Source organism: Barbus barbus (genome assembly GCF_936440315.1).
Source record: "Barbus barbus genome assembly, chromosome: 34".
NCBI lineage: Eukaryota > Metazoa > Chordata > Actinopteri > Cypriniformes > Cyprinidae > Barbus > Barbus barbus.
The window spans coordinates 3,356,242-3,372,906 of record NC_136762.1 but is presented as its reverse complement, the minus strand read 5'-3'; the positions used below and the strand labels follow the sequence as shown (position 1 = coordinate 3,372,906).

At 37.1% G+C, this 16,665-nt stretch overlaps 2 protein-coding genes across 3 annotated transcripts; both read right to left on the bottom strand.

Moving 5' to 3' along the window:
* Window positions 1–303: 303 nt before the first annotated feature.
* LOC306854310 (ras-related protein Rab-38-like) lies at window positions 304–4,471 on the bottom strand. Of its 2 annotated transcripts, none has more exons than XM_079392205.1 (3): window positions 4,242–4,471; window positions 2,383–2,663; window positions 304–998 (listed from the first exon to the last, which is right to left on the bottom strand). In XM_079392205.1, exons 1-3 carry the CDS (start codon window positions 4,441–4,443, stop codon window positions 846–848), a joined length of 636 nt encoding a protein of 211 aa, XP_079248331.1. In that variant the 5' UTR covers window positions 4,444–4,471; the 3' UTR covers window positions 304–845. The 2 variants fall into 2 exon arrangements, with proteins under 2 accessions (XP_079248331.1, XP_079248332.1); XM_079392206.1 differs by having other exon boundaries at window positions 304–923; window positions 4,242–4,445.
* A 1,119-nt stretch (window positions 4,472–5,590) lies between these two features.
* On the bottom strand, window positions 5,591–13,647 carry LOC306854524 (dipeptidyl peptidase 1-like). Its single transcript, XM_079392643.1, has 7 exons — window positions 13,336–13,647; window positions 11,834–11,979; window positions 11,024–11,181; window positions 10,718–10,873; window positions 10,373–10,488; window positions 8,353–8,484; window positions 5,591–7,317 (listed from the first exon to the last, which is right to left on the bottom strand). Exons 1-7 carry the CDS (start codon window positions 13,487–13,489, stop codon window positions 6,818–6,820), a joined length of 1,362 nt encoding a protein of 453 aa, XP_079248769.1. The 5' UTR covers window positions 13,490–13,647; the 3' UTR covers window positions 5,591–6,817.
* Window positions 13,648–16,665: the final 3,018 nt, after the last annotated feature.

Genomic DNA, 16,665 nt, shown 5'->3' with positions numbered 1-16,665 from the left:
CGTAAAAATCATTGTGAAATTAAGATAACTTGTCATTTTTATAAAATTTTTAATTTTCTTCTTAAGAACTACATTTCTGAGAATGTCTTTTGAAGAACTGCATTTAGGAACATTCTTCGGGACTTCTTTCTTAAAGGGGTCATGACATGATTTTTAGCATCATTATTATTATTATTTTAATTGAATAAATATGTGGAAAAATGATTCTTTTAAACCCTCATTCTGAACCTTTCTCTGAAAAACAGGCTGTTTTTATGAATCATGAATCAGCCACCGTTATGATTGGCTAACATCATTGCATAGGAAACACTATTTTAGAAACACCTGCATACATAATTCATGAACATCTTGACTTAAAAGGAAAAAAAAACAAACAAAAAAAACCATGAAAAATATTGAGTTTCTCTCTGCTCAGTGGGCAAAAATAAAAAGTTTTTAATTTGTTGGTTTTACTTATTCAGCCCATTTCTGTTAGTCGGTAAAAAGATGAATTAACAGCAAAGCAGGTCAGTAAAATGATAAGATAAAGAATGGATGGTTAAATACAGCATTGGCCTTTTGGGGTTTTGATTCTGCAGGAACCTGAAGTTCTTGTGAAGTTCTGCAGATGGATTTCTCACCACTGTCTCTTTCTCTTAAAACATTTTCTGCTCTGCAGAGTGTTCAATAAGTCTTGTTACCATGACACCGCGACAGGGACGCCTCTCCAGCGCTGACACGGATAAACAGAGACGACAGGAGATGTGAATGAGATGAGAAGAGAAGAGACATGATGGATAGACTTGAAAGAGCCAGGATGAGGTTGAATGAAGAAGCGCTCCTCTGAGACCCTCTGGAGATCTTCTTCAGGACCTGAAGCACACGGAGCAGGTTCCTCTGCGGCTGGACTCCTGCTGCGGCGAGATGGTGTCTGCAACCTCTGACTGCAGCAGATCATTCTCATTAGCTATAATGTGCTTCACTAGACAGTGTGCAGCCTCATCTATATTAATATTCTCCTGGAGATAGAGAGAGAGAGAGTGATCACACACCTCATCTCTGGCTGTGACTGCATTAATTAGCTCGTGAATATTCATGATGTACTGTAGCCGAAGGACTGTGAGTCAGCAGAAAGTGCGTGAGCGGTTTTGTCAGCTCTTATGATCTTCACACAAACACACCTGATTCACTACAAATAACGTCTATAAAACAGACGAGAAGGTCAGACAGCATTTACTGTCTTTCAATAAAATAGCTCATCCAAAAAAAATAGAATTCTGTTATCATTTTCTTCCTTGGAGCACAAAAGGAGAAGTCTAACAGCTCATTCACTTTGCATGCACTACTCTTTGAAAGGTTGGGGTCAGTCAGAGTTTATTCAGCGAGGACAAATTAATTTGATCAAAAGTGACAGTTATGTTACAAAAGATTTCTCTTTCAAATGAATGCTGTTCTTTTGAACTTGCTATTTATCAAAAATCCTGAAAAATAAAATGCATGATGGTTTCCACAAAAATATGAAGCAGCACATCTGTTTTCAACATTGATAATAATCAGAAATGTTTCTTAAGCAGCAAATCAGTATATTAGAATGATTTCTGAAGGATCATGTGACACTGAAGACTGGAGTAATGATGCTGAAAATACAGCTTTGACCAAAGCATTTTAAAAATAAATACAAATAGAAAACCATTATTTTAAACTGCAATAATATTTCACATTATTACTGTTTTTACTGTATTTTTGATCAAATAACTGCAGCCTTGGTACGCAGAAATTGAACCGACACAAAGCTTGTTTCTGCCATGGACTAAAAAATTAAAAAAGGTAATTGCAACTTTTTCTCTCACAATTCTGACTTAAAATAAAAATTAAAATTGAGAGTTACCATCTTGTAAACATTTTGAGTTTATATCACTCAATTCAGAGTTTATCTTGCAATTCTGCCTTTTTATTCTCAAAATTGCAAGTTTATAGCTCACAATTTAAAAAAAAAAAAATCTGCAATGGAATAAAAAATAAAAAAGGTAATTGAAACTTTTTATTTCTGAAATCAGGATTTTTTCCTCGTAATTGTAAGTTTAACGTCTCTTAATTAAAAAAAAAATCTGAATTGTGAGGAAAAAAGTCTGAATTATGAGAGACAAACTCAGTATTGAGAGATAAAAAGCTGCATTTACGTTGTTTTTTAATCACATGACTGAAACAAGCTTACATGAATGATTGTGTGTCAAGTGTAAATGATTCTTTCAACCAATTAAACCACAAACCAACAGAATGGAGACTAGATCATCTACCATGACCTTTCCCTTGACCTTTTAACCTCTGTGCACATCACATTGAATATCTGAAGACTCTGCTGGTGATATGAAAACAGTTTTTAAATGATGATTCATGACATACCTTGGCTGAAGTTTCAAACCATCCCACGAAGCCGTTCTCCTGGCAGAACTGCTCCATTTTGATGCCATTGTTAGTGAGAACATCTCTGCCCTGATCGCACTTGTTGGCGAGCAACACAGCCGCCACGTGTTTGCCGTTGGATAAACTCAACTTGGCATCAAGATCCTCCTTCCACTTTGTCACCGCCTCGAACGTCGATGGACGGGTGACGTCAAAAACGATGAATGCTCCCATGGCCTCTCGATAATACACCCGCGTCATGTTCCCGAAACGCTCCTGGCCTGCGGAAGAGATTGAGTCACAAGAGTCTTCTGTAAATACCAGCTATATAGATCATGAACATACATACATTTCACCGTGACTTCATGGTGATCATAGCAGAACACAAAGACAACGAGTGGTTTATTTTCAGCTGAAGCCTTGGGTGAATACGAGAGAATTACAGTCTTTATGCTTTTTCTTTTCTCTGATCCACGTGATCGTACTTTGAGAATCTTGTACACATTCCCAAGGGTCCGAACTAAAGACTGGATATCATTAATGAGGGAAAGCACATTCCAACAGCTCATATTGATCAACTCCTCAGAGCTCCAGCCTCACGCCGTTAAACTTAAAGCTCAGTGCTCAGGATTAGTGTCAGAAGTTACTGGAGCAGCGGAGTGAAGCCTGAGAAACTGAAGAGAGCAATGGAAACGACCCAACTGAGAATGTTCTCAGAACTTTCTGCCAATGTTCTCTCAAAGTTATGAATAAACATTTTTCAAGAACTTTTGTGGTCTTTAGTAGCATTCTAAACATGTTGGCACACAACCATTATTTGTACATAGTTCATGGAATGCTTTTTCTTTTCTTTCTGAAACATTGTAGCTGTTTGAAATGTTGCTGCTTGCTTCAGAATGTTCAGAGAATATTGAAAAGTAACATTTCATGATGTTTGCAAAATTCTAAAATGGAACGTTCTCTTAATGTTTGCATAAACAAGAATTTTTTTTTAAAAAAAGTGGACCTTTTGAACTTTTAGAGAACATCCAGAAATAATTTCCACATAACTTAATGGGAATGTTATTAAAACGGTCCAATAACATATTTTTGTTAGCTGGGTAGTGCAGCAACATGAGACGTCCTTTAGAATAAATGAGTCAAACAGCTGAGAGATAAATAGTTGCCAGTTACAACAAAAGATGTCATGTTTTCTTTACAATAAAAGGCTTTTTGATTTTAAATGGAAAGGCATTCAGTCATGTAAACGTTAAAGTGCTTAAATACCTCTATAATCGAGTTGATTTGTTTCTTTTCTCTTGGGAACGACTAAACAAAGACAAATCACGCTCCTCTCTGATATCCCTGCTCATTTCATCTCCTATTTACAACGACGTTCCTGTTTTCCTTCAGTTTTTTTTAGGTGGAAATCTCCCTCACATGAGCGACGAACACATGACCGCGCAGAGCGCGCGCGCGTGAGGAACGTTATTCAAGAGAGATTCGTAATTAGATTACGACATATTTGATCCACGTAACATTAGAAAGTTATATAAAGCCTTTAATAAACTATATATAAAATGTTATAGGCTATATGAAATTGCAAATTTCATATCTTAATTTTCATATCATAAATTTCAAATTGAAAATCTATCATTATGCAAGTTATTCACAACTTTGTGATAAATTAAGAGTAAGGAAAAATGACGTAAAAAATAGGCCTACTAAGCATAATGTCTAAGAATGTATAGGCTACATATAACTGTACAAATTAATGCATTTATAATTTTTTTTTTTACTATTATTTATTCATTTAGTAACTTTAAATAAACCTTAGGCACAGAAAAAAAGAGTTTATTTAAAAAAATAATAAAATTTACCGGCGATGTCCCAGAGCTGTAGTCTGACGGTCTCCTGGTCGAGGCTGAGGACTTTGAGAGCGAAATCCACGCCGATCGTCGCGCGGTAGTTCGGGGAGAAGTTCTGGTGCACGTAGCGCTTGATGATGCTGGTTTTCCCCACACCTAGATCCCCGATCACCAGGATTTTAAACAAGTGTTCCTTCAGGTGATGGTTCTGCATGGCTGTGTGAGATGGAGCCGATCCGCAGTCAGACTCTGAGGGAGGAAACAGAAACGCCCCGCGGAGAGAAAAGCGCAACTTGTGACTCCTCAGTCGAGCATGAGACCAGAGACGGAGGGGCCTGCTGAAACTACATCACCACGGTACGTACAGATGTCGAAAAGATCAAAAACTACAGTTCGATTAAACACTAACAAAATGTAGGCTACTAAAGACCACCGCTGTGAAATGTAGTAACCATGGTAGGTGTGAGGATCAGGCCCTCAACTAGATTTCTTCACCAATTACGAAAAAGTGTGAAGACTTAAGTGTAGGTCCTATAATAAGTTTACACTGACTATCCTAGAAATATACCATGGTAACATACTTGCTGCCTGTTAAACCTGGTACTAAAGCAGTCATCAGTAAAACAACCCACACGTTTATCTAAATCGGGACATTACATAGACTTTTTTTATATACAGAGTTAATTTCTGCATTGTTTAGTTATATATTGATTTTATTTTTTCTTCCCCCATTCAGATGTGGACATCTCACATCTGGTTACAAATTCGTCCCCAAAACATGGTTAAGCAGGTACACAGACTTTTGGACATGTATCGTGGAACCATGATACTACGGTTTTCTTTAAAGCAGGGATGTCCAAACTCAGTCCTGGAGGGCCAGTGTCCTGAGTTCAGCTCCAACCCAAATAAAAACTCACCTGCATGTAGCTTCCTAGTAACCCTTCAGACCTTGATTCGCTTGTTCAGGGGTGTTTGATTAGGGTTGAAGCAAAACTCTGCAGGACCGACGTTCGCCACACCTGTACTGGGCATAGTAGAAACTTCCAGACAGGTGTGCTGAGGCAAGTTGGAGCTAAACTTTACAGGACACTGGCCCTTCAGGACCAAGTTTGGACACCCCTGCTTTAAAGAAAACCGTAGTATCATGGTTCCATGATACATGTCCACAAGTCTGTGTGTACTGTGTTTAGACCATGGCATATAGTTAACATCCCAAATTACCAAAGCCCACTTGAATTCTGAACTGACAGAACTAATATGAAATCCAATTCAAATGAACTCATTTATGGAATAAATTTATACAAATTTGACAATGTATTTCTTTCCATTTAGGCTATACAAAAGTCAAGTACACCCAAAAGTACCTTAAAAGCAACTTTATTAAAAATCATGACACATACACAGGAGCACAAAAAAGGCAAAAAGCTAAGATTGTGATAAAACCATTGCATTAAAATAGTCCTGAGCAGCTTAACTGTTGGCAAAGGACTCAAGTGATTGTCCATTAAACCACAAGTACTGATTTTCCTCAGAGCAATTGCCAACTTGATATTCTCTAAATACAAAGTGACTGTCCAGTTAAAAGAATGGTGTAAAAATGGACAAGGCAGAGTGCAAATGTGACATTCAGAGCTCACATTGATCAATGAAAATCTAAAATCCCTTTTGTTATAAACACATTAAGCAGTTGAGGCACATTGCAGCACCTGAAGGCACCCAACTTTCATTAGCACAGATCCAACAAGAAAGGGAAAAAAAATAAACATGAAATGCTGTTTTCGGTCATACACAGTCCTTGTGGAAATCCACATAAACAGCAAAAAAGGACAGAATAACTTTGGGTGTTAAAGTAGAAGATTATGAACCGATGGAGGCAACAGGTCAGTTGCAACAAAACATGGCACTGCAAAATCTAGAGACAAGACCAATGAAAATTAAGATTTTTAGATCACTTTAAAACCATAACTACACTCTAGACAGGGTTTGATTTGGGTGACAGCAACAATTGAAAGAGCGGGTGACCCAAGACAGGAACATGACAGGCCGAATCAGGAGTTTTTTTGAAGAGGCAGAAACTAAGGGGCCTCACCATTATTCTTTAAAGGGCTGCCAAAAACAATATAAAAGTAAAAGGCACAGAAGAGGAATACAATTCCCTAGAGGTCAGCAAGAGAATGTCAAAGCTCTGGAGACAGAGATGATGTCGACTCACATGGAACAAGTCCAAGATGACAACCAAAGAGGGGAACCTTGAAGCCAAAATTAACTTTGTTTTAAGCTTCATAATGTATGAGGAATTGGGAAATGAGAGCGAATCAAATCTAAAGAGACTTGTAATTCACGTTCAAACTGTTTGCTACTTAAAGGGACTTGAAAGATCAATTTACAAGGCCTCTTAGATCACTTAACCTGTCTGCTGGAGGTCATCATGGGAAAAGACCACTTTACCAAACAAATTATAAGATTACAATTTGGCAACAAAGTAAAAAAAAAATAAAAAAACGAACACCGGTTTCCCTTTTTCAGAATTGGCATTATCAAAATACTTTTCCAGGCCATGCTCGTTTTAACTGACTGATTTGTCTACACTAAAGCTTGGCGATTGGTGTAGCGGCTACAGCAATGCTCTCAATGGCGCATTCATCTGTTCCTCGACGGATCCTGAAAAACCCATTCTCACCCCACCCGGCTCCCCAGCTGTTCTTCACGATCCAGTACTTCTCGCCGGTCTTATGGCACTTCCCATACCCCACCAACAGCACGGCATGATTAGTCAGCTCAAAAGGATTGACGGAGTCACGGAGGCCGGTGTGATGGTAGATGCCCTCCTTGTAGTTCATGAAGTCTGGGTACACCTCCAGGGCCACACCCATGGGGCCATTCCTCACCAGCTCCAGCATCATGGCCGCCTCGCTGCATCCGCCGTAAAACCCACCCACGTAGTGATAATCGGAGGCGTAGTACCTTGTGCATTTCTCAGGTACTTTGCAGGGAGAATCATCCCCGGTGTACGGGAAACAGTCCTCCTCCACAATGCCAAAGTCCTGGATGTATTTACCAATCAGGTATGGAAAACCTCCATCACAACCTGTACAGAAGACAAAAAAACATTTAAAAAAAATGTTAGCTGAAAAAAAAATAAAACTAGCTAGTTCCCAAGGCAATGCTTCTCATTTTCTAAAATAACCAAACTAACAAAAATAAAATAACAAATTGAAATAAAACTACAACAACAGACATTTAAAAACAAAACAATGCCCCCCCCTTAAAATTACTTACAATAAAGCAGAAAAAAAGTCCAAATAAAATTCAGAATATTAACAAAAAATATATAGTAACAGTATCTTGATACAAAAAAAACACTGGGAATGACAAAATTGTACATAATTTATAATATTTTTATAATTATTTTATTATAATTTCAACAATTTAATAATATAACTATATAATAAAATTTCACTATTACCACTACTAATACATTATGGCCCGGTTTCACAGACAAGGCTTAAACTAAGCCAGGATTAGGCCATAGTTCAATTAGGACATTTAGGTAAATTGTTAGGTAAACAAATGCACCGATATATTTTAAGATCAGTCAGTGCAATTTTCTTTCAATTCATACAGCTCAGAATTACATTTTAGTCTGGGACTAGGCTTAAGCCTTGTCTGTGAAACCGAGGGTTTATTATTGATAACAATAGCCAAAAAAAAAAACTAACCCTTTAACATACTTTCATTTCTCTCCCAATTCATCCTCCCATTAGGTTTTATAAAGGAAAAATTAACTTAAAATGCAGTTAAAATGAGAATATATATATATTTTTTTTTTACATAATTAAAACAATCTTAAATTATGAATAAAGTATACAATTTTCACATCCCTAAAGAAATAAATCTTTTTAATCTTATAAAACCTGCAGGAAGGAGAAAAAATAAATAAAGGAACCCAAAGTCAAAAATTTTACGCAAAGAACCCATTCTGATCTCCGTCGGATTGTGTAACCATAATCCTGAGGGTACTGGAAAAGCAAACAATCACGGATTTAAAACTGCAAATATGCAGACAGGCCACAGATACGGGTCACATTAAACACTGCCTCAGTGCATCAACACGTGCTTTTACCTTGAGAATACTGGGAGCAGGACACCACTTGCTGTGGACTGAACACCGGCTGCTGCGTGTTGTTCGTCTGGATTCGGACTCGAGCTTCAAGCATTCCCATAGTGGAGAAAGAGTAACAGCTGCCACATCGAGCTTAAGAAAGAAAGAAAAGAGGAAATCATTTCAAGATGAAAAATTATTTACAACCTCCTTTCCTTGTCTTACAGAACTGTCCTTTAATCCTCTCATTCCTCCTCTAATGTACCCCGAGCATCTGAAGGAGCTCTTAACAAAAGTGAGACACTATCAGGCTCTGAAAGGAACGAGCCACTCCAGACACGTCGACCAGCGCTTGAAGAGCCGATCATCTCGCACTTATTTCAGCGAGAAGCAGCCAGCAAGACAATATCAGTCTGTGTTTCTCGTCAACACTAAAAGACTGACTAGGAAAGATGAAATTGTAAACCCAAGAGTAATACGATTAAGTGAAAAACAACAAATTCAAAAAAGCATATTGTGATTAGAAGCTTTATAGGGTCAAAATGCTCAGACTTGTTGACCATATAAACAAGAAGGCTTTAAATAAACAAATAATAGTGACAACCCCTGATTATCTTGCTCATGGGACCACAGATCTTAAACCAGATCACTTCAGTCCAAAAATATCCATTTCCCATAAATATCTTTAGAATACAAGGCTATTTTAAAACAAGATTGTGTAGTTACTGCATGTACCAGTGGAGGCTAACTAGCTCATGATAACCACTGGGTCCTGATAATAATGACCCAACAAGACAAAACCAAACTCAAAAAGGATCAGTGGCATTAAAAAAAAAAAAAAAAAAAAAATACCAGTCTATTCTTTTGATTTTAATATTTTAACTCATTTAAAAAAAAAAAAAAAAAAACCAGTCCATTCTTTTGATTTTAATATTTTAACTCATTTAAAATAAAAAAAATAATAAAAAAAAATACCAGTCCATTCTTTTGATTTTAATATTTTAACTCATTTAAAAAAAAAAGTAATTTAAAGTAATTAAAAAAGCTGAATTAATTTTAAAAATGAAAATATTACATAAACTTTAACTTATTTCAGTGTCAAGGCAACAAACTGTCATTTAATTTTGAATTACAGTAAATACTAAAGCTGAGATGAAAATAAAAACAAAACTCCCAACTAATAAAAAAAAAGCGCATAAGTTACTAAAACTATTAATAAAATTAAAACTAAAAATATAAAAAGCCAATTCAATAATTACTGTATTCTATAAAAGCAAACAGCTAATACAATAGCAAAAAACAAAACAAAAAACACTCTGGTTTTCGTATAATTTAAATTGTAAATATTAAAAGTTTAAATATGAAATATCCATAGGCTCCTCTCCGGAAGCCTTACTTCACAATTATTATTATTATTATTACACACAAACACAAATAAATAAAATACTGTATTAGGTTTGTTGGGGAAATTTCTGTAAACAAACAATAGCCAAACACAGACTAGATAAAAAAGGTTGTACGTTTCTAGGACCATTTATCAAGCTGTTCTATCCACCTTTTTCTTCAACGTGGAAGTAAGCATATGGGCGAGACTTCCGGTTTATTAGCGGCTATAGGTAAATAACGAGACGAATAACAACCAGTGTGTTCATAATTAAGAATATACATTAAAATATGGTAAGAGACCAATTTTCAATAATCAAGCAGCAAAACGAACTGTTTTGTACAGCTAAAAATAGCTGGACGCGATGAGCCTGGAAGCTAAACCCATAGAATTTACAAATGGCCGTGCCCATTTTACGGGAAGAAAAAGATGGATAGTAAGAACCGCTACACCATTCAATAATGCACACTTCCTGGATTAGAGTGACAAAATCAATCAATCAATAGCAGCATATTGAAGCTATTCCCACGACTCAACTGCAGACCAAGAGGTTTCTGAAATGAATCACATGCTCAACTCTGAGCAATACAGGACACAGACTGAAGCAACGTTTGATTGCAGCATTTCCTCTTTCTCTCTCTCTCGCTCAACACACACCTTGGTTGCGGACAGGGCTGACATAATTGAGTCCGTTCACGTCTCTCCAGTCCCAGTGTTCTGGAAGACCGGCTGCCATCTTACTGTCTGCAGAAACCGTCACAGGCCTGACACGTCTGAGAGAGAGAGAGAAATCGACATGAAATCACAGCTGACCAGTTATCTTCCAAATGAAATGTTGCTCTTAATATTCAGTACACAATATTCTGCAGAAGAAAAATCATCCTTTTACTGTAAAATGCTTCTAAATAAATCGCACCAGACATTTATGAACTCCAATAACTCCATTTTTAAGGCATCAGTTGTTTATTTTTCACAAAAGTGCACCAGTTAAAATGAGCGTACCGTGGTATACGAGAGGCATGTCCTCCTGATCTTCTCAGCATCTCCTGTATGGTGAGGGTCTCATGGAAACTGTATGTTGTCGCTTTCCAAGACTTCTGAACTGAGTTTATTTGATCCACAAACCCCATGTTGTTTGTGTATGGCAACTTCACGAGCCTAAAAACCAAATGTTTGTTATCATATAACCCAATAAATGCATCAATCACTCAAGGTTGATGAACTCACATGAGATCCCATCAAGATATAGAGAGCAATTAAAGGACAATAGAGTCACAAGAGAGAAACAAAAACTTCTGACACACTTACAGTTCGACTCCAAGCATGTGATTGTGGTCGATTCGGGGTGGGATGGGCTGCACCTTCTTCCCAGTGAAACAGCCCCAGTTATTCCCCAAAACATCATGAACCCAACCAGGCAGCGTCTGATCACAGTAACTGGTCACCTCTGAACCCTGCTGAGAATACTAGACACACGGAGAAAAAAATAAATAAAAACACTCAATGCAATAATGTTACTGTTAAACTGCATTTATTATTATGAATTGATTGTTTTTAAATGACTTCAGCATTTTATGTGATTTCCCAAACAACATCATGTGATCCTTTCAATACTAGGGATATGCAAAACTACAAATAGTCTAACTCTAAAATTGTTCATAAATATGTATATGAAGGGAAAAGTCTTCATATTTTGTTGATTTCTTATTTTTTGAACGCTGTGTTATTGTTAACTAAAATGTTCAATTTGTGTTTTTAGCAGATGAAATAAAACACTTGTTTAAAAAGCTGCCTTGGAAACTAACTGTAATAAGTTTAAGTACTAAAATGACAAAAAAGTTACAAAAAAAAAAAAAAAAAACACTAATTCCAAATACTACTAAATACTATAATAGTATTAATACTAAAATAACAGGATCTCAAATCCGTCACTTAAAAAAAAAAAAAAGACTGCTTGTGCAAAATCATACCACATTTATTGAGCTAGACACACCAGAACAGTAAAGTACAGCGAAACACAAAAGAGCTGATGTCAGAATTTCCCTTCTGTTATGAAACCACAGTCATCTGATCAGTCATGTGCTGATACAGAGACTAAAAGTGTCTCATCATGCTTACCTTGAAAAACCCGAACCATTTGTAGTCATTTATCACCACTTCAAAGCCCTGGTTATAGATGAGAGTGAAAAACCCAGTGTGACCGAGATCATCCATAGATACAAACAACTTCTGCAGGTCCACGGTCACCGTTTTCACTGACTTTCCTGTTTAAAAGCCAACAGAGTTTAATTTAGTAACTTTGGAGATATGCAAACACAATGGCTGCAATTCAAGAGATGCCTGTATATAGCATTCTGTACATCATATGTACATCAAAGTATACTAACGAAGCTGCCTATCATGTGCTTTTGAATGTTCAGATGCACCTTTGATGCCTTCATAGACAACATTTCGGGGGAATTTTACTAGGTTTTAAAACACACCCAATATATACAATGGGGAAAGGAAACAATATCTACAATATTTATCAAAAATAACAATCAAGTTTAATATTGTACTCTCAGATAGCATTAGTGATATAATGTTGTTAATTAGGAAAATATGCTCTAATGGACGGACACTAACAAAATACTGCTATGACTACTACAACCATGTTTTTTGACTTGGAGTAACTTGGAAATACTACGGTATATGAACATGATAATCATTCAGTAACATGGTAAACAGCAAACCAAGTATAACAGCAATGGGCTACACTTTATTTTAAGGTGTCCTTGTTACGGTGTAATCATAGAGAGTAATATTAATTAACTACATGTACTTACTATCCCCTGGTTTCACAGACGAGGCTTAAGCTAGTCCTAGACTAAAATGTATGTTTGAGCTGTCTGAAAATATCTTGCTCTGACATTTCTTAAAATAGGTCAGTGTCATTATTCGCTGTCAGGATGCACAACTAAAATGTTTTCTTCCCATGCATTTTTGTATAAGTTGCTTAAAACAATAAGTAAACAATAAATAAACAATAATATCACAGATACTATTTAAACTAAACTGAGCTAGACAATGACATCTCTGAATTCAATAATGAAATGCCTTTAAATGTTTAATCTTATTATTATTATACATTACTGACACTGTTAAGTGCTTTGACACAATCTGTATTGTTAAAAGCACTATATAAATAAATGTGACTTGACTTAATTTAACTAAGGCTTAGTCCTGGTTTAAAATAAGCCCCATTTGTGAAACCCGGCCTATATGGTTAGGATTTGGTTTAGGGTTACTTGCATGTAATTATGCATATTTTATTGTTATTAAAATAGTAAGTACATGTAACAAGGATACCTTAAAATAAAGTGTTACTTAACTATGCTAATCATTGTACCATCATGGTACTACCACAGTACCAGTGTTATTAAGAGTATTAGTATTTGTGCCATCCTTAACGCATCATTTTAGTATAACACCTATAATTAGGTCGATTATATTAAAAAAAAAAGGAGAGGCACAGATGTTCAGCTGAAGACCTCAGCACAAAACCGAAAGTAAAACTGAACTTCCGTGTGGAAGACGACAGCAATGATTCAGATAGCCGTGATGGTCTGATCTGGTCTGACCTGTGCTGGAGCAGTTGATGGCTCGATCGTGACCCACATCATACACGCTGAAGATCCAGGTGCCCAGCAGGTCCTCATAGGTGCAGTTGGCCGGAGTGTCAGCCGCAGACCCGCCGATAAACGCCAACAAAACAATGACTGCGAGCGCACGCATGCTTACGACGGCTCGACAGCAGACACACAGTGATAGATAACGGGAGTGATAGCTGACCGGACAAACGCGTGTCCTTCCGCGCACCTGCTGCACTGAAACTCTCTGTTGACCAGCCGCGGCGCGTGCTACTGAACTTATACAGCAAAGATCATATGACACGAGTCACATGACATGCCAGTGAGTGCGCAGAAGCAATACTATCACACCGACAAAAACACATTCATCATGCAAACAGGCGCATTTGATTCTATCACACACACAATAATGAACTCTTATGACAAACATGCATTAACTCAATCACATAAGTACATACATTGATCACAAACCCATTCATCACACGAACAGACAAACACATATTATTTGGTCATGCACACATTATTTACAGTGACACTCAATCAGAAGAACGATTTACATATGCTACAAAAACAACAATCATGTCTAAATCAGAAACACATTACAGTGCATTGCAAATGCTGTTATGCTGAATTTAAATTTTAATGTTTTCAACAAACGTATCTCCACAGTATCACTGCATTAGAAACATGTGATCCCTTGGAGACGGATCTTTAGTGAAGTGAAAATTTAGAGTCATGACCTGAGTCACACACCGATTTTATAACCGCTTTATCAGCAAAACAACAGAAGTATGTGCTTGTGAGGATTGACTCATTTCGCTTCCGACTTATTTAACATTTGAGGTTAGCTGTTTTGAGGACTGTAAATGAAAGTTTCAGTACTTTGTTTAAACATTTTGCTCTTTTAGGTTACTGGCACCATTTTATGCATAAGTTAAACAACATTTTGGCTTATTATAAAGTTTATTAAAATGACTACACTTTTAAAAAGACATTCAGTTGCAATATTCATAAGGTTGTTTCTCACTACACTTTAAAGGTGGGGTATGTAATTTTTTGAGGCCGAGGCCGAGTATCAAAACAATCTTGTAGCCAATCAGCAGTAAGGGGCATGTCTACTCATGATGTGGAGGAGAGAGCGTTCAGTGAACAGCCGAGCCGAGCGACAGAAAGATAGAGATGGCGGATAAAAAACAAAAGAGGAAAACATCTGCGGAACGATAAGGCAAGAAGTAGGACCCGTGTAAATATTGGATCAGCTTTCCAGCGCTGGAGAGAACTCAAGGAGCGGAAGGCATTGTTGCCTGGGTTGCGTAGGTTACGTATGTGTGGGGCGGAGCTATCAAAATAGGGGCGAGACCCTTTTGGGGTAGGGGCGTGTTTGTTTTGGTGATTTCAAATATCAACACTGGCTTCCAGAAATCGCTTACCCCACCTTTAAGCAATAGCCCTCACCCTCAGGTCATCCATGATGTACAGCAGATGAGTTTGTTTCTTCATCAGAGCACATTAGGAAAGATGTAGCATTGCATCACTCGCTCACCAATGGATCCTCTGCAGTGAATGGGTGCCGTCAGAATGAGAGTCCAAACAGCTGATAAAAACATCACAATAATCCACAATAATCCACACCACTCCAGTCCATCAGTTAATGTCATGTGAAGTGAAACGCTGTGTGTTTGTAAGAAACAAATCCATCAAGATTATCTTCAAACCATTGCTTCTGGCCAACATATGAGTTCATAATCCATAATAACGCTTCCTTCACTGAAAAAGTCAATCCCCTGTTGTCCCCTCACATCAAAATCTACTGAAATATTTGTTTAGAACTATTTTTGCTTGTCAATGGTGCTTGATCTGTGCATATTTCTCTCCTGATTCAGATGAGACCACTTTTTCACTGTCAAAGCAATATTATGGATAGGGGATCCATATTTTAGTTAGAAGTAACAGTTTGAAGTTAATAATGTCATACGTTTTAGTGATGGATTTATATATTACTAACACAAGTTTATTTTGCTTCACAAGATGATGGACTGGACTGGAGTGGTGTGGAAAACACACCTCAGACTAAGCATTTGCACTGGCCCCTCGTTGCACATCTTGCACAATGTTCAGAAATGTACAATTTAAGTTTCAACTGTAAACATTTGCACGGCCCCACTTTACATATCCTGCACAAATCTATAGTTACCATTTTTAATGTTTAAAATTTTAATTTTGTATTTTATATATTTTTATTTTATTTTCCTAAATTATTTATTGTTCTTATTGTATAGCTTTTACTTGCCTTACTTTAAAATAGTTTACCTCATTGCTCTATTATTTTTTGTTTGATATTTGGATTTTCTGTTGTCTTTGTTGTCTCAGACTCTCATTCTCACAATTCGATTTAAACTTATTAATGTTGCAGTTTCTACTGAAGCCAGCAACAACCAATCACAAACCAGTCAATGCTTGCCTCATTAAACATTCATGTGCTTTGAAGAGTTCCAGGAACATTCAAATACAAGTTTCAACACCTGATGGTTGAAAAACAGTGTGGAAAAACCCAACAGATTTTCAGTATGATAAAAAAGAACATATAATTGCCAGGCTGAAGAATGTAGCTTCTGCAAACACACACACACACTAAATCATTAAGACTTTAAGCAGCATAACACACATTTTGACCTTTGGGAAGAGTAATGTGCCCCACTGCCGTATGAACGAAAACTTCCTCGCCCCATTAGTGGTTTAAATACCTAATGATGCAGTATGCAACTAAATATATGGAGCCAACAAACATTGCCTGCGTTATTTTTTTCCTAAATGCTATTGGCTGATTAAATTTAGAGCTGTTTAAGACAGAAAAGGCCATCTGACTTCCCCCTCTGAGCTCAGCTGTCTCTTCTACTGAACGAACAAGCTGGTGAATTTAACGAGCCTCATTAACCAATCAGAACAGAGCGGGGTGGGGGAAGACAAAGAGGAGCAATTACCACAACGACTATGATTCACACACTCCATCCTAACAGCCTAGAATAGACAGCGCAGAACACTGAAATGCACAGGAATTAGTCACTCGGGCTATTTAGATGTACAGCACTGCCAGTGTGTGTGTGTGTTAGGAAGACAGCGAGAAACAGAAGGAAGTGAGAGTTTGAGTGCGTCCACTTTAAAACAGCTGTTTTATTTGGAGTCCTGGTGCAGCACCAGGGTTTCATCTGCCAGAATTGTTTTCAATCATTGCTGTATCACTGATGAGAAGATGATTTCAGGGCAGTTTCCTGTCGCGGTTACGCTTGTGAAGTGGGAAATGAAAAGGAGAGATTGCAGAGT